The sequence below is a fragment of the Podarcis muralis genome, chromosome 13, assembly GCF_964188315.1.
Source record: "Podarcis muralis chromosome 13, rPodMur119.hap1.1, whole genome shotgun sequence".
Taxonomy (NCBI): domain Eukaryota; kingdom Metazoa; phylum Chordata; class Lepidosauria; order Squamata; family Lacertidae; genus Podarcis; species Podarcis muralis.
The window spans coordinates 54,739,006-54,761,958 of NC_135667.1; the positions used below are offsets into that span (position 1 = coordinate 54,739,006).

The 22,953-nt window shown below is 45.1% G+C and overlaps 2 protein-coding genes across 4 annotated transcripts in view; one reads left to right on the forward strand and one right to left on the reverse strand.

The window, feature by feature from the left end:
* INVS (inversin) overlaps positions 1-21,282 on the reverse strand; it is a 64,908-nt gene extending 43,626 nt beyond the window's left edge. For 2 of the 3 annotated variants that reach the window (XM_028702156.2, XM_028702155.2), the window contains exons 1-3: positions 21,153-21,282; positions 12,235-12,369; positions 3,048-3,214 (exon numbers count right to left, since the gene is read on the reverse strand). In XM_028702156.2, the coding sequence (XP_028557989.2) occupies positions 3,048-3,214; positions 12,235-12,340 (273 nt within the window). In that variant the 5' untranslated portion in view covers positions 12,341-12,369; positions 21,153-21,282. The remainder of the gene's footprint in view (positions 1-3,047; positions 3,215-12,234; positions 12,370-21,152) is intronic. The other variant, XM_028702158.2, reaches the window with a different exon arrangement.
* Positions 21,283-21,524: 242 nt separating this feature from the next.
* Positions 21,525-22,953, forward strand: part of ERP44 (endoplasmic reticulum protein 44) — a 33,016-nt gene continuing 31,587 nt past the window's right edge. Inside the window, exon 1 of the mRNA XM_028702167.2 lies at positions 21,525-21,667. Within this exon, the coding sequence (XP_028558000.1) occupies positions 21,608-21,667 (60 nt within the window). The 5' untranslated portion in view covers positions 21,525-21,607. The remainder of the gene's footprint in view (positions 21,668-22,953) is intronic.

Here is a 22,953-nt window from a genome sequence, read left to right on the forward strand (position 1 = left end):
CAGCAAGCCCCCAATGCCACCTCTACAGCGGGTTCTTGGCAAATGGAAGGTGCTTCTTATCTCCTCCCACCCTTCTTCCCGATGTAGACCTTCCCTGGCAGGGCGATGGCATCACTTTGTGGTTTGCCTCAGGTGCCAAAATATCTTGAGCCGGCCCTGCTCCCTATGATCGAGCCAAACATATATTTTTCTCTCCATGGTCAACTGTCATTCTGCACCTATGAAAATAAGCTCGCTAGTAAAAGCTTCCCCACTCTCTGATGTCACTGAGAAACCTCCCCCCCAAACATAAGCACTTTAAAAAAGTTTCCTTTAAAAAAAGAAAACAAATGCAATAAATGAATGACCACATGAGTTTGGATTTGATATCCCGCCTTTCACTCCCTTTAAGGAGTCTCAAAGCGGCTAACATTCTCCTTTCCCTTCCTCCCCCACAACAAACACTCTGTGAGGTGAGTGAGGCTGAGAGACTTCAGAGAAGTGTGACTGGCCCAAGGTCACCCAGCGGCTGCATGTGGAGGAGCAGGGAATCGAACCTGGTTCACCAGATTACGAGACTACCGCTCTTAACCACTGCACCACACTGGCTCTCTCTGTTTCTCTCCCTCCACCCAAGTGGGGCTAATAGCAACTTTGATCGGAAGATGGATTAAAACTACCTCCCAAACAGCTGCTCTGAATAAATAGAAAAGGTGATTGAGTGTAGGTTGGCCATATTCTAGCCCAGTCTGGTATCCTAATTTGAATGCCATGCAAATTAATTCCTAATTATAAAGATCAGGTTGAGCTGGAAAATGGTTTTTCCACTCCAAATCTTTCCTTCAAAATTTGCTTAACAGCGTAAGCACAGATTATTGGGCTCTTCTTAGAATACATGGGAAATATGTAACTGGACTTCCAAAGGATAAATAAAAACATTAAAAAATACAGCAATGTTACTCTAAAAGTAATCCTCAACTCACTTGCATAGGCTACAGTGTCCTTCATAATCAATCTTTCTTTTTTTCTCTTGGACTGAACTTTTCAAAAAAAATCTGTATGTGTATCTCTTTCGGTAATCTTTATTTACACTTTTAAGTGACACTTTTACCTCTAGAAAGGAGTGTGGGGTACAAAGCTCAAAGGTAGGCTATACGCAATTAGCAATTTAACCTGTTGCATTTCTACATGGCAACAGGGTTTGGGCTGGGTGTTCATCAGTATGCAGATGATACCCAGCTCTACCTCTCTTTTAAATCAGAACCAGTGAAGGCAATGAATGTCCTGTTTGAGTGTCCGGAGGCAGTTGAAGGATGGATTGAGAATGAATCCTAACAAGACAGAAGTACAGTAGCACTGCAGCTTACGTTACCCTCGGCTTACGTAAACTTCGGGTTGCGAAAGCGGCAAACCCGGAAGTGTTTTGCCCTGTGTGCATTCGCAGAAGCGCTCTACCGTGCTCCGTGCATGCACAGAAGCAGACATCCCCCCCCCCGGTTGCGGAAACCTCGGGATTCACAACTGGAGGTACCACTGTACTATTTTTAGGAGATAGGGAGTGGGCAAGGGTGGGGGACTCCCTGGTCCTGAATGGTGTAACTGTGCCCCTAAAGGACCAGGTGCTCAGCCTGGGAGTCATTTTGGACTCACAGCTGTCCTTGGAGGCGCAGGTCAATTCTGTGTCCAGGGCAGTTGTTTACCAGCTCCATCTGGTATGCAGGCTGAGACCCTATCTGACCGCAGACTGTCTCGCCAGAGTGGTGCATGCTCTAGTTATCTCTCGCTTGGACTATTGCAATCACTCTACATGGGGCTACCTTTGAAGGTGACCCAGAAACTACAACTAATCCAGAATGCGGCAGCTAGACTAGTGACTGGGAGTGGCCACGGAGACTATATAACACCGGTCCTGAAAGCCCTATATTGACTCCCAGTACGTCTCCAAGCACAATTCAAAGTGTTGGTGCTGACTTTTAAAGCCCTAAACAGCCTCGGCCCAGTATACCTGAAGAAGCGTCTCCATTTCCATCGTTCAACCCGGACACTGAGGTCCAGCTCCGAGGGCCTTCTGGCGGTTCCCTTACTGCGAGAAGTGAGGTTACAGGGAACCAGGCAGAGGGCCTTCTCGGTAGTGGCGCCCGCCCTGCAGAACGCCCTCCTATCAGATGTCATCAGCGTTCAACTGAATTTTTTTCTTATCTTCCCAAGCTCCAACTTCACATTTCATGAAACAGCATGTCATTTTATAATAAAACACTTCTAAAAATTAATCTCAAGGTGTTACCAAATGCATTTTTCTCTTTATTTAAATGTACATTTACCAGAGCCATCATATGAAATATCTTAATCCTGAAGCACTTACTATACATCTTGCATTTATATTTTTAGTCATGAGTGTAATGCTTAATGCACACATACTTTTAAGTAAACAACTAGTGATATTTTTAGCATTATTGAACTCCTGAGTGAGTAGCAGATTCTTTGCAAATCTGGAAATAAAATATTTAAAACTAAGATCTGATTTCTCTGCTAGTGACATTGTCAGCTAAACATCTGGATACAAAGAACAACTTTGTGTGAATTCACAGACTTGTGAAATTTGATAGGTCTTCCACTTTGAACAGCAGACTACCCCGACATATCCAAAACATGGCGTGGTAGAAAGGAAGGCTACTACAGTGGTACCTTGGGTTACATACGCTTCAGGTTACAGACTCTGCTAACCCAGAAATATTACCTTGGGTTTAGAACTTTGCTTCAGGATGAGAACAGAAATTGCACGGCACAGCAGGAGGCCCCATTAGCTAAAGTGGTGCTTCAGGTTAAGAACAGTTTCAGGTTAAGAACAGACCTCCAGAACGAATTAAGTTCTTAACCCGAGGTACCACTGTATTTGAGAAAGGGACATTCAAAATTTTAGATTTACAATGCTAGTTACACATTTCTTTGGAATCTGGTCTTGGAACATCATTTAGACTGCAATCCTATATACGCAGTTACCCGGGAATAAGCCCCAGTGAACCCAACAGAACTTACTTCTGAGTAGGCATGTGAGATTGTATTGTTACCTTTTGTGCAGCAAGATGGAGAGCTGTTCTCTGGTTAAGGTCGACTTTATTTACGTCTATTCCTGTCTTCAACAAAGCCTCAGCACAGTCTAGCCTATCCGCCAACACACAGTACATTAGTGGAGTTCTCCCAAACTGGTCCTCTTTGTCCTTCAGATCAGGATTACCTATAAGAACAACAAAGTGAATTGCAGTGCTGGCTTTACGTAAATTTGTTAAATATGTACATCTATTGTATATTTTGGGTAGAAAAAAGTTTGTCTGGTTTCTTATACATTTGGGCAACACTTAAGATCTCTTAAACAAATTTGACATGTTTCCTGAGGTCAGGGATCAGATTTTTTTTGTCTATTTTGGGATTCTATCCTGGATGACATTTTAAAAGAAAATGTCAGACAGTCTTTTAAAAACTGCAAAATATGGACACCACTAAGGATAGTAGTAGTTGTTGTTTTCTACACCAACTTTTTCCCTGACAGGGACTAAAAACACAGAAAAAAAGCATCATTAAAAAACAATCAAATATTGATAGAATTATATATATATATATCTACACACACACACACACACACACACACACTTATACATATGCTATAAAAATAATTACAATGAAAACAGCACAGCACCAGCCCTTTCATTAAAAGCAAGAAGGACAAGGAAGGAGCCAGTCTGGCTTCTCTAGAGAGGGAGTTCCAAAGTCTGGGAGCAGCCTCCGAGAAGGACCTTTCCCGTGTCCCCATCAAGCATGCCTGTGAAAGTGGTGGAACCAAGAGAGGGTTTTATCTACCGGTACATTTAGATACCAATGACAACTCAACCTTTCAAAGCTACACTTATCAATGAGGGTTGCTGCTGGCTTCTGAGAATTCCTGAGCAATGCATGTTAGTTTTCTATATAATTGAAAAGAGAGCACACTAGCTATCTTAAGAGGAAAATAAAGGGTTATGGTGATATAGAAAATAGGGGTAGATGGCTTTTGCTGCCCAACTTCCCAAAGGAACTGTCCTCTAAGTCTATGATCCGTCAGAGATGACAGGATGGTGGCAGGATGCAGTGAAAACAAGGCAAATCTTTATTTTTCTGCTGCAACAGAGTCCCCCCCCCCCCCCTCGCACAGATGTAAGAGAGACCAAGAACAAAGTGTGCAGGAACATTTAAAGACTTTTGAAATTGCCCACCCCTTAGCCCAAGGCCACCCAAAAAGCATCATACATATAGGTGAAACTTGAAAAATTAGAATATCCTGGAAAAGTTCATTTATTTCAGTAATTCAACTTAAAAGGTGAAACTCATATATGAGATACTCATGACACGCAAAGCGAGATATGTCAAGCCTTTATTTGTTATAACTGTGATGATTATGGTGTACAGCTGATGAAAACCCCAAATTAACAATCTCAGAAAATTAGAATATTAAATGAAATCAGCAAAACAAGGATTGCAAATAGAGCAATATTGGACCTCTGAGAAGTAGAAGCATGCATATGTACTCAGTACTTGGTTTGGGCCCCTTTTGCATCAATTACTGCCTCAATGTGGCGTGGCATGGATGCTATCAGCCTGTGGCACTGCTGAGGTGTTATGGAAGACCAGGAAGCTTCAATAGCCGCCTTCAGCTCTTCTGCATTGCTCTGTCTCATGTCTCTCATCTTTCTCTTGTATCTTTCTCTTGGCAATGCCCCATAGATTCAGGTCAAGTGAGTTTGCTGGCCAATCAAGCACAGTAATCCCATGGGCATTGAACCAGGTTTTGGTACTTTGGGCAATGTGGGCAGGTGCCAAGTCCTGCTGGAAAATGAAGTCAGCATCCCCATAAAGCTCGTCTGCGGAAGGAAGCACAAAGTGCTCCAAAATCTCCTGGTAGACGGCTGTGTTGACCCTGGACTTAATGAAGCACAGTGGACCAACACCAGCTGATGACATGGCTCCCCAAATCAACAGAGACTGCGGAAACTTCACACTGGACTTCAAGCATCTGGCATTGTGGGCCTCCCCATTCTTCCTCCAGACTCTGGGTCCTTGGTTTCCAAATGAGATGAAAAATTGCTCTCATCAGAAAAGAGGACTTGGGACCACTGAGCAACAGACCAGTTCTTTTTTTCTTTAGCCCAGGTAAGACGCTTCTGACGTTGTTTCTTGTTCAGGAGCGGCTTGACAAGAGGAATACGACATTTGAAGCCCATCTCCAGGATCCATCTGTGTGTGGTGGCTCTTGATGCACTAACTCCAGCCTCAGTCCACTCCTTGTGAAAATCCCCAACACGTTTGAAAAGTCTTTTCCTGACATTCCTCTCCAGGCTGCGGTCATCCCTGCTGCTTGTGCACCTTTTTCTTCCACACTTTTCCCTTCCACAGAACTCTCCATTAATGTGCTTTGATACAGCACTTTGGGAACATCCAACTTCTTCTGCAATTACTTTTTGAGGCTTTCCCTCCTTATGGACGGTCTCAATGATGGCTTTCTGCACAACTGTCAGGTCAGCAGCCTTCCCCATGATTGTGCTTCCTACTGAACCAGACTGAGAGACCATTTCAAGGCTCAGGAACCCATTGGAGGTGTTATGGATTGAATAGCTACTGCACCTTTTCACAATATTCTAATTTTCTGAGATTGTTAATTTGGGGTTTTCATCAGCTGTACGCCATAATCATCACAATTATAACAAATAAAGGCTTGACATATCTCGCTTACATTACAGAAGGAGGTGGTCTGCCACAGAAATAATGGGAGACAGGAGAGAAGCAGCACTCTCAAATTTCTGTGGGAGACCACCTGATCCATCTTCACTGACTGCATTACCTGGGTAGACTGGTCATTCCTTTCAGATAGTAAATACTTAAGTTCCTGAATCTCTTTCACAAATTTACATCTATTGACAGTTTGCTCAACTTAACAGAAACCTGCCAGACTAGATTTGCAGGAAGGGGGTAAACCCCCTAGATTCCAGGCAGTTTTGTTAATGGGATTTGCAAGTGAAAAGATAATTGGAAAGCTTTCCCCATTTCCTCCTACTGAAGTGGAACATTTGAAGTCACTTTGGGAGAGTAAAAATGGCTTCTATATTGCTCTTGTGTGCTATTTCAGATGTGTGGTTTATATACTTATGTATTCATGTTTACCTTGTGCATTTATGAACACTTATTCAATATTTGATACCTTAGAATTCTTATAACAATGGCCTCGTTTGTTGCTAGGGTGGCCAGCAGACTAGAAAAACAGACAAACACAACATGGAATTCTCCCGTACCTTTCCTTAACAGGAGAAATCAGCAGGTAAAGCTGAACATGAAGATAACGATTATCACCTGCTCATATCTGCCCATAGAGGGGGAAGTCAGAAATGAGTAACTATAAATTGGCATATTTCAATGTAGCTGCACTATTAAAAATGCAAACAGATAAATCTGTACTAGGTTTTGAAATCATGAAGGATAGACAACACAAAATAGGACCAGTTACATTTTCAAGTGGTAAAGCTTTTTCTGGGCTAATCTGCTTCAAAGTGGGGATTACATGTCTAAATGTGCTGCAAGGAAGTGAGGATAGGGGACCCTGAATTTTTTTAAAAAGGAAACACAATGGGGGAAGCCTAGGTGGAACCTTTCTCACTAATACAGTGGTACCTTGGTCCTCAAATCTGTTTTGGAAGCCCGTTCGGTTCTGAAACGTTCAAAAACTGAGGCACTGCTTCCCATTGGTTGCAAGAGCTTCTTGCACTCAGTGGAAGCTGCATCGCATGTTCAGGTTCCAAAAAGCATTCGAAAATGGAAGCATTTACTTCCGAGTTTTTGGCGTTCAAGAACCGAAATGTTTGGGAACCAAGCTCCACTGTATTTTAATCTTATATGTGCAGGAAGGGTTTTTTTTATGAACAGGTATTATTTAGGAAAAACCTTTATCAATTTATCAATTTATTCTGCTGACAGTACAAACTGATCTTTAGTGGGGGGGGGGTATTATAACTTTTATAGAGCAGAACAGAAGGGGCAAAAATAAAGAGCAGTATTACCCCCCCCCCCAAGATCCAATTAGTTCAAAAAAGAGAAATTTAAAAACAGTGTACTTCATGGTCTGGGTCACGAGAAGTTATTGCAGAATGTATCATACAATCTAGCACAGGGTGGAAACTTAAAAAATAATCACCTTGGCTTGAATCCTAACATTCCTTCTGTGAACATAATAGATTTCCCTCTTCTGACTTCTATTGCTAGCCCTTCTACATGCCCAAAGAATCCATTCCTGGAGTTGGAGAACCTATGTGATAGTTATGGGATATGGTACAGGGGTTGCAGATGAAGGGGGAAATTGGCAGCGATCGCCCACCTCCTATTATTATCCTCAATTTATTAATCATCTTAATTGAGCCTTAATTAATCCTTAGTTTAGCAATCACCTCATGGTGATGAACAATTAAAAACAGCAAAAAGAGAAGATCAATTTAAAACAAAATTAAAACGATTCAAAATAGACACTCCTCTCAAATACTTATTGGTTCAGCTGGAAAATATTATTATTAGTGTATAGAGGAGCAACTTAGGATCTAAGGCATAGTTTATTTCAAGTACTATCTTACACTATTTATTTGGCTACAAACAATGCAAGTTGTGTATTAAATTGGTTGACTTCTCAGGCTGCAAACATAAGACCTGAAACAACAGGTCCATGAGCTCTGCACTACTGAGGTGGCATGATTCCTAAATGTGCAACATAACGAATGAAACCTGAAACTTGCAAGAGCCTAGGGCTCGCCGAACAGAAGGTTGGCGGTTTGAATCCTGGCAACGGGATGAGCTCCTGTTGCTTGGTCCCTGCTCCTGCTAACCTAGCAGTTAAAAAGCACGTCAAAGTGCAAGTAGATAAATAGGTACCACTCTGGCGGAAGGTAAACGGTGTTTCTGTGCGCTGCTCTGGTTTGCCAGAAGCGGCTTAGTCATGCTGGCCACATGACCCGGAAGCTGTACACCGGCTCCCTCGGCTAGTAAAGCGAGATGAGCGCCGCAACCCCAGAGTCATCCGCGACTGGACCTAATGGTCAGGGCTCCCTTTACCTTTACCTATGTACCGTATTTTTCGCTCTATAACACGCACCAGACCATAACACGCATGTAGTTTTTAGAGGAGGAAAACAAGAAAAAAAATATTCTACACGAAAAAGTGGATGTATGATTTTTGTGGTTCATGCTGTGGCCACAGACATGTGATCTGATGGTGAGTTTGGGGTAGCCCAATGCAAAAATCCTGAGGATCCATGTGGATCCATGTTTGTAACCACGTTTTTGCACCACTGCGGCCCCAGGCAGCAGTGGGTGCGTGATTTTTTTTGGTGCAACCTGTAGCCATGGACATGCTATGTGATCTGAATTTGGGGTGACCCAGTGCAAAAATCCTGAGGATCCATGTGGATCTGTGCTTTGTAACCACGTTTTAAGTGGGGAGGGAAGGAAAAGCACTCAAGGGACAAGGAGCACGCGTGGGGTGGGTGGAGAAGGATGCTGTTAATAATGCAGGAGAGGGGTATAAGGGGAGAAGGCTCCTCTCCTCTCCCGCTTTGCTCCTTTAAAGCAAGCAAGCTCTGCTTCTCTCCCTCCTCCCCAGCTCGCTGAAAAACTTTGCTGCTATTTAACCAGCTGAGTGGGGAGGAGAGAGGGACAGAGAGCCTGCTTGCTTTAAAGGAGCCAACCGGACAGGAGCCGCTTACACTCGTGTAAGCGGCTCCTCTCCTCTCCCGCTTTGCTCCTTTAAAGCAAGCAAGCTCTCTGTCCCTCTTTCCTCCCCACTCAGCGGCTCTTCTCCCGCTTTGCTGTTTCAAAGCGAGCCACGGAGGAGGGAAGGAAGGGGAACCATGGATCCTCTGCTCACGACTGCAGCAGATCCCCCCGCCATCCGTAGGCATTCGCTCCATAACACACACAGACATTTCCCCTTACTTTCTAGGAGGGAAAAAGTGAGTGTTATGGTGCAAAAAATATGGTATCTCTCCCTACCTGAACAGAGCTTCTCTACAGCTTCTATTGTTAATAAGGAAACAGGATACCTCACCATTATACCACAGTTCAAGAAGGACACTGACAAACTGGAACGTGTCCAGAGGAGGGCAACCAAAATGGTCAAAGTCCTGGAAACGATGCCTTATGAGGAATGGCTAAGGGAGCTGGGCATGTTTAGCCTGGAGAAGAGGAGGTTAAGGGGTGATATGATAGCCATGTTCAAATATATAAAAGGATGTCATATAGAGGAGGGAGAAAGGTTGTTTTCTGCTGCTCCAGAGAACCGGACACGGAGCAATGGATCCAAACTACAAGAAAGAAGATTCCACCTAAACATTAGGAAGAACTTCCTGACAGTAAGAGCTGTTTGACAGTGGAATTTGCTGCCAAGGAGTGTGGTGGAGTCTCCTTCTTTGGAGGTCTTTAAGCAGAGGCTTGACAACCATATGTCAGGAGTGCTCTGATGGGGTTTCCTGCTTGGCAGGGGGTTGGACTCGATGGCCCTTGTGGTCTATTCCAACTCTATGATTCTATGATTCTACGATCAAAGCCGGTTTCTTAGATTGGTAAGGTATTTCTAGGTTATGCTACCAATCTTTAGGCTCCTCTGGCAACAATGTCCTTTGTCCAAGTATTCGTGTTTTGAGGGCCCCATTGACTTGGGGTTAGTACGTTGAGGGCTGCATGCCAGCAGTCAGCTGAACTAAAGCCAAAAATGTGCGGAAACAGTAATGGCCGGTGCTCATTGAGGCTAGTATGGTGGAAGGCAGCATGACCAACAGTAGGCAGAGCTACAGCAAATGGCAGGAAGAGTCAATTAATTCTAGTTTTCTCCCTATCTTCATCCCTGCTGAGTTCCACAAGGGCAGAGTAAGGACTAGCAGGAAGAAGCTGACAGGCAGTGCCACTCCTTGGACTGGTCGTAAAGTAGGAGAAACTGGCTGAGGCCATGTTGACGTCCCTTTCTCTCTACTGGACAAGCTTCCACCGGTCAAAAAACAAAAGCATTTTTTATGAACTAATTTCGAAGAAAAACCACCACGCTAGAATTATGGAAAGCAACTGAAAGTAATTCCATGCATACACACACCCTGACTTTAGAGCAGAGGTTCCCAGACTTTGGCCTACTGCCCTCTTTTCAGAGGGAAAAAATACTCAGTGCCCCCCTGGAAATCGACCTTCTTTAAGCAAATAAACAGAAAGATGCACCAACAAATTTGCATTCTTAGATGTATCTAGAGATTTCTACCTATGTCCTAAGACATAGTAAAGAAAGACGTTGCTGTAAATAAGACACCTTGAAGCTTGAAATTATAAAATCATTTCATCATCAATCTTTATTACGGTCCAGAGACCCAACAAATCATTACAAAGCAATACACCATTCATACAGTCTACCTCCAGGTTAAACAAGCATTTTGTTCAGAATATAGGGATCATTTGTTCTTGCAACCACCGATAAAAACTTTGCCACTGCTAATGTTCTAGCATTTGTCTGGTCTTCCAATAGGAACCTGTCAGGGGTTCAGGGACAGAGGCACAGGTGAGGGAGGAGGCGGAGAGCGAGGGGGAAGAATCCCAGGGCAGCGAGGAGGAGGATGACAATGACTTGAGGGATTCCATGAGTCTTTCAAGTGAGTCGGAGGATTCCCAGAAGGGGGCGCCTGTGGTCAGGCCAAGAGGAGTCACAGGGGGGACTCGTCAGGAGCAGGGGACCAGCGGGGGAACCCAGAGTGGGAGCTGGGAGTCGGGACCGGCTTCTGCGCCAGAGCGCAGTGAAGGGGGTGGAGATTCCAGAGTGACAGGGGAAGCAGGTCCCAAAGCAGAGAGGGAGGGGAGATCGGAGCAAGACATCCTCCCGGAAGGGGAGGGGAGTAGTGCAGGGAGTAGTGTAACTGTCAAGAGGAAGGTTAGAGGTTGCGAACGCGCGCCAAGTTCAAATGTGGAGGCGCGCGGAAGTACAGGGAGCCCGGAGGAGGAGCCAGGTCCCAAAGCACGCAGGAGGGGGGAAGAGCTGTCTGGGGATTCCGCGTCAGGGGAATCCAGGAGGGGCGAAACCCCAGGGGGCAGGAAGACCCTGCGGAAAAGGAAAGAAAGGAAGAGGTGGAGCAGCACAAGCCTCTTAAAGTGGTGCAGAGGCGGGACTGACTCAGAGGGGACTTCAGCGGTCTAAGCGTAACAGACGTGGGGCTGCGCGCCTCGGCTGTGGAGCGTACAATGCACTTCAATAAACATCTTTGTATATAAACTGGACTTGGCGTTGGTCTCTTGTGAGCTGGGACCTGAGGCAGCCCTGACAGAACCTGACATACTGAGCCTCTGATTTTCCCGGGAAAGGTACCAGCAAGGGTAGTATCAGTTCAGTCCTGGCTTGCTCTTATTTTGCACAATGCAACAAAATATGTTTTATGGAATCGATGTCTTGAGCACACGAGCAAAGTCTGTCCTGGTAGGGAACTCCTCTTATTTATTAATAAATGATTTATAAAATCATTTATTAAAACAACCATAGTAACATCCGCATTACACAGAGAAAATGATGATAACAAAGGATAATATTAAAATAACAAATTACAGATAACACTTCCCAAGCCTGGGTGAACCCCAAAAGGGTTCACTCAAGCCTGGGAAAAACACACAACCGCCAGATCCAGGAGAAGCATTGCCGCCATCCTGCTACGGCGCCGACCTGACGGTAAGTGTCATTACACAGCAGATGAAACATGTAAGAACAGTTCTTCAAAATGTTCTTCTCTTCTATCTTTATGCTTCTACCATCCCCTTATTTTTATCCCAATGCCCCCCAATTGCACCCAAAGCTACTACCACCCCCTGGATTGTTCCAGTGTCCCCCAAGGGGCAGTACTGACCACTTTGGGAAACACTGCTTTAGAGTGTTACACACAAGAATGGAAAGAGGAAGAGAGAGTTGGCAGAAGCCTACCAATCGGTTCTCTGATGGGCTGGGCTCTTCCTAAGCCACAGAACCAAGAAAAAGCTAAAAACAGAACTGCAACTTAAATGCTATTGCTTCTAATGGATTTGAAATTACATAAAAAGACAGGGATGGGATTAAAAACAGCATGAGGAGAAAGTCAAAGATAAATGCATAACTAATTTGGAATCTGGAATATATATGTAAAGATTTTAAAGTTTAAAAGAAATTTGACTCTGAAAAGAGAGGGAAAACATTTTTACCTGCTATCTGTTTTAGAAGAGCGCTCTTATGTCCATTAACAGCAGCGGCGTGAACTTGAGATGCTAGTGAGGAGCCACTGAGCAGCCAAGCCTCAGAAACATTCATACTCTTCTCTGAGAGTTCAGATGTTAAACCTGCATTGCATAAAAACATTATTATTATCATTATGATAACAATGATGGTTACTATAACTTTGTGCAAAAAAGAATGCAGTTTTATTGATGCAACACTCAACATATTTTCATACTTTAATTACATTTTTTTCATTTTTCATTTTAGATTTTCAAAGCTTGATTCTTCTATACAAGCTTTACATAGCAATGGATTCAGTCACAGCTATGTAGTTATCAATCAAGAACCTCTGCTATTATTTTAATGTAAACTACTTCATTTGTCCCACAAGCCCACTTTGTTTCGACATACTTGGGAGTTAATTTGAACTCCCATACTGAGCATTTAGGACCAACAAGTGGCATTAAATTTGCACATTCAGTTCTGTGAGGAAGAGAAAAATAAATGATTTATATTCATGGCAAACCTGATTCAAAAAGATGCTGCTACACGGCAATATGCTACAGTGGAAAGACTAGCGCTTAGGCAGACAATTTTGTCACCATAGGGAGATGGGGAAATGATTAGAAGTCTTAAAGTCTCATACAACCACATGAGTCATACAACCACATGGATAAACATTAATAGATATTAAATAATAAACTTGGGGGAAATAAGGAAGTTTAAGCAATGTTTCAGCAGAGCCAGCGACAAAGAGCACTGTAGCTATTAGATGCAATGAGAATTTGAGACGGTGAGCACAGAAATGGATTTGGGGCACCTATATAAAATTATTTCTTAGTCGTGAAGCTGATGGGCTGGCCTTTCGCAATTGTGCTTTAAGCTATCTCAAACAGGGAAATGGGAGGGGGGATTCTGGTTCCCTAGCACTCATCTCCTCTCTATGTAAGGCACACTATCCACCTCCATCTATGTCTATCTCTGCAATAGGACTTATTTTAAGTTTATTGTCCACGCAACACAGACTTGGGTAGTCTATGTAGTTTTCAACAACTAGCCACCTTGCTATTTTATATTTCTGTGCCGCTACTTCATAACACAAGCCCATTTCTCTTTACTGTCCACCATTTTGTGTAAACAATAAACACTGTGTAAATAAATATTTTGTTTTGTATTCATCAGTTCTTGCCAATTCCTTCAAGCAAGCAAGACAATATTGGCATTTCTTGATTAGTAGTAAACTAGTGCAATAACCACTGCAATGTGATTATCATCTCCAGATTAAAGGTTATCTAATGATCAGTTTCATAAACACATGTGTATTTGAGAATACACACAAGCAGATCTATTAACAGCTTTTCAACAGGGCAGGCTGTTTGAAGCATTACTACCTAAGTTTTGTGACAACTTCACTTCCATTTTGTTTCCAAGCCCAATGCAAAGTGTGTTTTGATTCTTAAAGTCTTAAATGCTCTGGGCCAATGCTTAAGGGCCAATTTCTCCTATATAACTTGCTCAGAGGTTTTAATGGACAGGGCAAATTTCTACAATGTGACCTGGCAACTTTACTTGTGAAAACTCAATAGCACTAACTCTCTTAATTGACCTCATGTAGGGTGGCCAAATGCGAAAAAAATGGGCAGGGCTCCTGCAAGATTAACAACTACACCTGCAAGCTGCACTAGCTGAAATGTTCACAACTATTAAAAATGAAGGAGTCCTGCCCTTTTTTCCACCTGGCCACTCAATCCTCTAAAACTTATCTCTGTACAAATCCCCAAGTGTTCTGGTGGGAGCAATACTGCTGCGAGCCAAATTGTGCACCTTCAGCAGCAGCAGCAGCAGCAGCAGCAGCAGCAGCAGCCCAATACTCTGAAACAGAGCATGTAAAGCTTTTCCAGGCATGAAAATAAGTCCTGAGCTGCTTAACTTTTGCATCTCATGCTATTATTAAAGTTCTAGGAATGGCACGGGGCGGGGGGAAGAAACCCAATTTCATGTGATGCTCATTCACACACCGTATTTATTCAACAAAGGTCCGTATAGTAAAAGCTATGGTTTTCCCAGTGAATGATGTATGGAAGTGAGAGCTGGACCATAAAGAAGGCTGATCGCCGAAGAATTGATGCTTTTGAATTCTGGTGCTGGAGGAGACTCTTGAGAGTCCCATGGACTGCAAGAAGATCAAACCTCTCCATTCTTAAGGAAATCAGCCCTGAGTGCTCACTAGAAGGACAGATCCTGAAGCTGAGGCTCTAATACTTTGGTCACCTCATGAGAAGAGAAGACTCCCTGGAAAAGACCCTGACATTGGGAAAGATGGAGGGCACAAGGAGAAGGGGACGACAGAGGACGAGATGGTTGGATAGTGTCTTCGAAGCTACCAGCATGAGTTTGACCAAACTGCAGGAGGCAGTGGAAGACAGAAGTGCCTTGTGTGCTCTGGTCCATGGGGTCACGAAGAGTCGGACACGACTAAACGACTAAACAACAACAAATGGGCCATTAAATCTAAGGCGCACCTCAATTTTCAAAACCTTGAAACCCAAAAAGTATTTGCTGGCAAATGTAAATTCGCTATTCAATCTAATGTGCACCCTAATTTTCACAACATAATTTGGCAAAAAAAAAGTGCATTAGACTCGAGTAAATATGGTATATGTTCTCCCATCTTTTTGTTTACTTTTAACAAAAGCAGCCATGAGGATGCAATATTGAGGTGAGAGGAACAGATTCTTACACTTTTTATCTCCATAGGACTCCACAACAAAATGTTGCAGTGTGTACCTGGTATGTGTTATCTGAGCCACTGGATCAGGGATTATTTTTTTAAAAAAAAACTACCAAATGAGTACCAAAAACAGGAGTCCCTGCCCTAATGTGGCTTTTTATGCTTTGTGCAAAATTCCTTAAAAGGTTCTGAACAAGTTGAGTACAATTGTGGTTGATCTGGCCTGGGGGCAGAGGTTGGAGGAAATATCTGAAGAGGCAATTCAAGTAGACTGACCTCTGATACAATCTGAAAAGTATTAAAGTTGCTGGGCGGGAGGGTGACTGGCAATCCAAACCCAGCCTTACCTCTTGGTGTGCAGTATTGACCCTGCAGGACTGCTCTAAGCTTTTCTATGTCAGCACAGCCCTGCAATATGGGTGCAGACTGAACTACTCTGCTGCAGGGCTGTTGTATACGTACTGCTCATTCAGCAAGGTGGAGATAACATAGGAAATAAAAGAACTGAATGAAATTGCAGGGCTTTTGCACTCTCTACATTTCAGGCCAACACTCAATGATCAACAGGGATAAAATACCAGTAGACAACACTGCATGTTTGTTATAAACCACTCAGAGCCCAATCTACAATATTCAGTGTGCACTACACTACAGGGCTGTTTCCAACCTGCAATATGGATAATGAATTAATTTGCTTTGGAATGTGCATTAGCACATTTCTAAGAATCAGGTTAGAAACCCAAGAAACTTTTCTCTATGCTGTACCTTTTGGGATAGGTCACTGGGGTGTTCAAATGCATCTTCAGGAGCTGTGTATAACAGAGGCTGCTGAAACGTCCTCTTCTCTACAACTACTTCTGCTGAAGGAACCATGCCTCCTTTTGCATCTGGTTAACCAATCAGATAAACTCCTAGCTACAGTAAAATCTTGGATTTCTCCATTGAGTTCTACAGGTGAAACTCAAAAAATTAGAATATCATGGAAAAGTTAATTTATTTCAGTAATTCAACTTAAAAGGTGAAACTACTATATGAGATGAACTCATGACATGCAAAGTGAGATATGTCAAGCCATTGTTATAATTGTGATGATTATGGCGTACAGCTGATGAAAACCCCAAATTAACAATCTCAGAAAATTAGAATATTAAATGAAATCAGCAAAACAAGGATTGCAAATAGAGCAATATTGGACCTCTGAGAAGTAGAAGCATGCAGTACTTGGTTTGGGCCCCTTTTGCATCAATTACTGCCTCAATGAGGCATGGCATGGATGCCATCAGCCTGTGGCACTGCTGAGGCGTTATGGAAGACCAGGATGCTTCAATAGCAGCCTTCAGTTCTTCTGCATTGCTCGGTCTCATGTCTCTAATCTTTCTCTTGGCAATGCCCCATAGATTCTCTATGGGGTTCAGGTCAAGCGAGTTTGCTGGCCAATCAAGCACAGTAATCCCATTTTTTTGGACACTACTATAAAAATACAGGATGGGCGCATAGACACCACCTTATACCGTAAACCAACTGACCGACAAACATATCTACATGCCTCTAGCTACCATCCCAAACATACCAAACAGTCCATTGTATATAGCCAGGCACTACGTTACAGCCGTATCTGTTCCAATTCTACAGACAGAGACTCTCACCTAAGAGATCTACAGCAAACCTTTTTAGAACTAAAATACCCAGCAGATGAAGTTAAACAACAGATCAACAGAGCCAGACTGATACCCAGAGAGAACTTGCTGCCAGACAGACCCAAAAAAGAAAATAACAGAACACCTCTAGTCGTCACATACAGCTCCCAAGTTAAAACAGTACAACGCATCATCAAAGATCTACAACCTCTCCTGGACAATGACAGTTCTCTTTCTCAAGCTCTGGGAGGAAGACCTTTCATTGCCTACAGACAGCCACCCAATCTTAAACAACTCCTAACCCACAATAATACTACAACCAGACTTAACACGGACACTGGCACCAGAGCCTGCAATAAACCCAGATGCCAACTTTGCTGCCACATACACCCGGACAACACCATTACTGGCCCCAACAACATCACACATACCATCTCGGGACTATTTAATTGCTCATCGTCTAACATTGTGTATGCCATCAAATGCCAACAGTGCCCTTCAGCTCTCTATATTGGACAAACAGGCCAAACCTTACGCCAAAGAATAAACGGACATAAATCTGACATCAAGAATCACAAGACAGAGAAACCAGTAGGAGAACACTTCAATCTCCCAGGACATTCTATACAAGATCTCAAAGTAGCTGTTTTACTACAAAGGAATTTCAGAAATAGACTGGAAAGAGAAGCTGCTGAATTGCAACTCATTACCAAACTTAAAACCATGGACAGACCTGGTCTGAACAAAGACATTGGATTCTTATCTCATTATACATGACAAAGCCATTTTTCACCTTCTCACCCCTTGCTTTTTCCTGTAAGACCTATTGCAGTCGTTAAGAGTCGTCAACAGGCTCATCACAGCTATCTGCCAATCACCCATTCCCACCACCCTTCTGAGTAATACCCCTCCCCACCTTCTCACTATATAGAAGGATCTGGCAACTTCTGTTTCAGTGTATCTGAAGAAGTGTGCATGCACATGAAAGCTCATACCAAGAACTAACTTAGTTGGTCTTTAAGGTGCTACTGGAAGGAATTTTTTTTGTTTTGACTATGGCAGACCAACACGGCTACCTATCTGTAACCAGTAATCCCATGGGCATTGAACCAGGTTTGGGTACTTTTGGCAGTGTGGGCAGATGCCAGGTCCTGCTGGAAAATGAAGTCAGCATCCCCATAAAGCTCGTCTGCGGAAGGAAGCATGTAGCGCTCCAAAATCTCCTGGTAGACGGCTGCATTAACCTTGGACTTAATGAAGCACAGTGGACGAACACCAGCTGATGACATGGTTCCCCAAATCAACAGACTGTGGAAACTTCACACTGGACTTCAAGCATCTGGCATTGTGGGCCTCCCCATTCTTCCTCCAGACTCTGGGTCCTTGGTTTCCAAATGAGATGCAAAAGTTGCTCTCATCAGAAAAGAGGACTTGGGACCACTGAGCAACAGACCAGTTCTTTTTTTCTTTAGCCCAGGTAGGACGCTTCTGACGTTGTTTCTTGTTCAGGAGCGGCTTGACAAGAGGAATACGACATTTGAAGCCCATCTCCAGGATCCTTCTGTGTGTGGTGGATCTTGATGCACTAACTCCAGCCTCAGTCCATTCCTTGTGAAAATCCCCAACACGTTTGAAAAGTATTTTCCCGACATTCCTCTCCAGGCTGCAGTCATCCCTGCTGCTTGTGCACCTTTTTCTTCCACATTTTCCCTTCCACAGAACTTTCCATTAATGTGCTTCGATACAGCACTTTGGGTACATCCAACTTCTTCTGCAATTACTTTTTGAGGCTTTCCCTCAATGATGGCTTTCTGTACAACTGTCAGGTCAGCAGCCTTCCTTATGACTGTGCTTCCTACTGAACCAGACTGAGAGACCATTTCAAGGCTCAGGAACCCATTGCAGGTGTTATGGATTGAATAGCTAACTGCACTTTTTCACAATATTCTAATTTTCTGAGATTGTTAATTTGGGGTTTTCATCAGCTGTACGCCATGATCATCACAATTATAACAAATAAAGGCTTGACATATCTTGCTTTGCATGTCATGAGTTTATCTCATATATTAGTTTCACCTTTTAAGTTGAATTACTGAAATAAATGAACTTTTCCACGATATTCTAATTTTTTGAGTTTCACCTATATGGATAGTTCTCATTCTCATTCCTGGGGAGATTTAAAAGTAGCTTTTCAATGTGAACCAGGAGATGAGCTATCCAGACAAGAAAAAACAACTAGAAGGTTCTTTGTACACTTTTAGTATGCCAAGTGTCTCCTCTTCCCTTTTGAGACACTCCATTCTATTAAACTTCCACACCAGTGTCAGATAGGTCACAGATGGTGCATTACATGTTTGAACACCCGGGCAGTCAACCTCAAAAGTGAGTGGGATAGACCGGAAGTTATGGACAGAGGAAACAACTTATTTATTTATTGCATTTATATCCCACCTTTTTCTCCAAGGAGTTAAAGGTGGTGAACAGGATTCCACCCTCTGCATTTAATCCCACTAACGACCCATGAGATAAGTTAGGTAGTGACTGGCCCAAGACTATCCAGTGAATTTCATACTCAAGTGGGGATTTGAACCCTAGTTTCCCCCCAGCCTGACACTCTAACCACTACAGTGTGCTTGAAAGAAGTAGGAGTCAGAATGACAGAGTGTGAAGCACATTTGTCACATTCAATATTTATACTGCTTTCTTTTATCCCTTATATATTGAATTCAGATTGTAATGCAATACATACAATATGTAAAAAAATAAAAGCAGTGAGAAATCATACAGCATCTAGCACATTGCAATGGTTACAAGAAGTAGAAAAATCATTAAGTGGTCTGCCCAGGCCCTCAGGAATTTTCAAGTGGTGCAAGACTGGGGGGAGTTGGGAACCACTGGAATAGACTCAATTTAGATTTTCCTCCTTTAGTACCCAAGTGTCACCCCGGAGAATTTCAACCTTTAAAAACCAAACATTTTCAGGGAATCTTAAGATCCCTTCCTTGCCTGCCCCATAGCTGAGAATTTTTGTTGTTGTTGTTGTTTAGTCGTTTAGTCGTGTCCGACTCTTCGTGACCCCATGGACCAGAGCACGGCAGGCACTCCTGTCCTCCACTACCTCCCGCAGTTTGGTCAAACTCATGCTGGTAACCTCGAAAACACTGTCCAACCATCTCGTCCTCTGTCGCCCCCTTCTCCTTGTGCCCTCCATCTTTCCCAGCATCAGTGTCTTCTCCAGGGAGTCTTCTCTTCTCACGAGGTGGCCAAAGTACTGGAGCCTCAGCTTCACGATCTGTCCTTCCAGTGAGCACTCAGGGCTGATTTCCTTAAGAATGGATGCGTTTGATCTTCTTGCAGTCCATGGGACTCTCAAGAGTCTTCTCCAGCACCATAATTCAAAAGCATCCATTCTTCGGCGATCAGCCTTCTTTATGGTCCAGCTCTCACTTCCATACATCACTACTGGGAAAACCATGGCTTTAACTATACGGACCTTTGTTGGCAAGGTGACGTCTCTACCACTGAATAGCATTTCCTATAAAGCAAGCTGCTTCAAATCGGTCCACAATGTACAGAAAATGTTCTGGGGAGAAGAGGAGGCTGTAGGCTTGCAGGGGTTCATCCTTTGGTGCAAGAAGGGGGTAAATCCCAGCAGATATGCTTGCACGAGAACAAGCTGTAATGTTCCCACCCACACTGGCCGTAGCCCACGAGTCTGAGGGGCCCAGGTGGCAAGTGCCAGGTTGGGCTGGTTGGGACCTGGGTTAAAATCCCTGTGGAGCCCTGAAATTCACAGGGCACATCCAAGATGAGTTTTGGCACCTGAGGCGGAAAATCCATGCTGTTTTGTGAGGAATGAAGCCGCCTGAAATCTGGCGCCCAAACCAGCTGCTTGAGGCAGCCAGCCCTCTCTCACTTTAAGATGTCAAAGAGAACAACAACTACCAGACTTTGAGAAGACATCTGAAGGCAGCCCTGTTTAGGGAAGCTTTTAATGTTTGATGGATTACAGTATTTTTATATATATTTTTGGAGGCCGCCCAGAGTGGCTGGGGAAGCCCAGCCAGATGGGTGGGGTATAAATAATAAATAATTATCATCATCATCATCATCATCATCATCATCTCCTGGCAAGGCTGATCCTGCTGCCGGGAAGCTTTAGCGCAAGCCTGTCTCCCTCCCTTCCCTACGATGATGGGCTCTTACTCCCCGCAAGAACCGCCGCCCACGAGCCCCGGGGCCGAAGAGGCAGCCGGTGCAGAAGGAGCGAAGCGGCGCAGGCCCACCTTGGCCCGCCGGCGGCGCCTCTCGGCCGGGCGACCTACTTCGCAGGGTTGTTGTGTTGCGGAGGGAGCGAGCGGGGGAAAGCCGCTTGCCAGGACAAAACAGCGACAGAGCAAGAGGAAATCCTATGGCTACCGGTGGTCCTTATTCCACAGCGACCCCCCTTCCCAAAGAAGGCGCCCAGCAGGACAGCACCACACACGCGCGCCCCCGGCTGCGTGCACACGTTCGCTCTCCTCCCCGTGTCACCTACCTCACAAGCTCCTCTCCTCAAGGAAGACACCCCTCCCCTCAAAGCGGCCTTTTCGCCAGCCCAGGCCACCCCTTCCCGCCGCCTCACGGAGCCGCTCGCCAGCCGGGCCCTCGGGCCCTGCCGCTCCGCCTGGCGGCCAGAGAGGGCGCTCGCCCCAGCGCGCCGGGCCCGGCCTGCCGCCGCCGCCAAAGCCGCTAACTCGGGGGACGTTTCCCGGCGTGCCTTCGAACCCGGAACTGGGCGTCGGTTCGCGTGAGGGGAAAGGGGGCGGGCGGGAGGAAGGGGAGGCGGCGCAGAGCGAGAGCCGACCTCCTCGCGTCTTCCTCCTCCCCGTGTCGCCGCCCGCCCGCCCGCCGCGCACTTCCCCTGGAGGCCGGGGGCAAAGGGAGCCACAGAGCCGGAGCGGCAGGGAGACCGAGCCACCCACCGCCTCACCCCCCCGCCCGCCCCCCGCCATGAGAGCTGCCGCCATCTTCCCCGAGCCCGGGGGCCGCCGCCGCCTCCTCCTCTTTCTGGTGAGCTGAGGGGAGAAGGAAGGAGGGCGGGCGGGTGTGTGGCAGGGGGGCAGAGCTGCCTGAGGCGGAGATACTGGGGGGCGGGCGGGGGGGGGGTGTTGCTGTTCTGTGGGGGCGCTGGGTCCTCCCGGCTCGCCCGGTATCCCTGTGAAACCGGGTCGGGGTGGGGCGGCCGCTAGCGCTGGTGTGGCTCAGCCTGATAGGCTGCCGGCTCCTCAGACCCGGAATCGGCCCGGCAGCCGGCGTGGGGGCGCGGTGCTCGGCCCGGCTCGCTGAGGGGAAGGCAGGCCAGACCCCAGACCCATCTGAGAAGCCCAGCTGAGGAGGCCCTGGGGGGCTTCAGAAGAGGGTCAGGGGAAGACGACTGTAGCATGGCTTACACAGCGGGAGGCAGCCCCGCTGAAGTGTGTTTTATTGTGTGTTCGTGGGTCTCCTCTCTCTGTATCGCGCAACTATGGCACGAAATGAGTTGCGCTGCTTGGATGCCTTTGGTCAGGGCTGTTGGGTCCGAGATGTGGTTCAAGAGCCCAAGGAGGCGTTGTGCGAGGCCTTGGTCTACAAAGTTGCCACCGTCTAATGTCCTCCAGATTCGTAGAGGGTAAGGGCCACTTCTGCACCTGCAGGGTGTAGGTGGCTGTCCTTTACAGGTTGCTAGATTCCTGATTTCAGTTCTTTCATATAAAAGACTTCATGGAATGCTGCATGATTATTAAAAATCCAGTAAACTCTATGCACCATCTTTATCTTCAAGGCCATAACACGGTACATCTAGAGATTGTAAGTAATGTGAAGGAGATTATACGTTGAAATATTTTAGTTGATATTTTAGATTGTAAAATCCTATTTTATCTAATTTATCTATTGTTTTACCTTGTGGGCTTATAGCCGAATAAAGTATTATCACATATCACGGTGTAGGTGGCTGTCCTTTATAGGGATTCAGACTTCACAACTCCTCAAGGAACCAGGGTCCCAGTTAGGAGTTGCGGCCGAGAAAGACCAGGGTTGGAGGGGGGAGACTTGTTTTGGACACACCTCCCCCCCCCAGCCCCAAGTCCAGTTTGAAGTGTGAAAGTCAGGCTATGTCAACCTGTGGAACTTGCTCCGACAGGAGGCAGGGATGACACCAACTTGGATGACTTTACAGGAGGATTAGAAGAATTTGTGGAGGAGAAGAGGTCTATCAAGGGCTACTAGCCATGGTGGCTATACTTTTCCATCCACAGTTGGAGCCAGCTTCTGAATGCTAGTTGCTGGAAACCACAGGTGGTGTGTGTGTGTGTGTG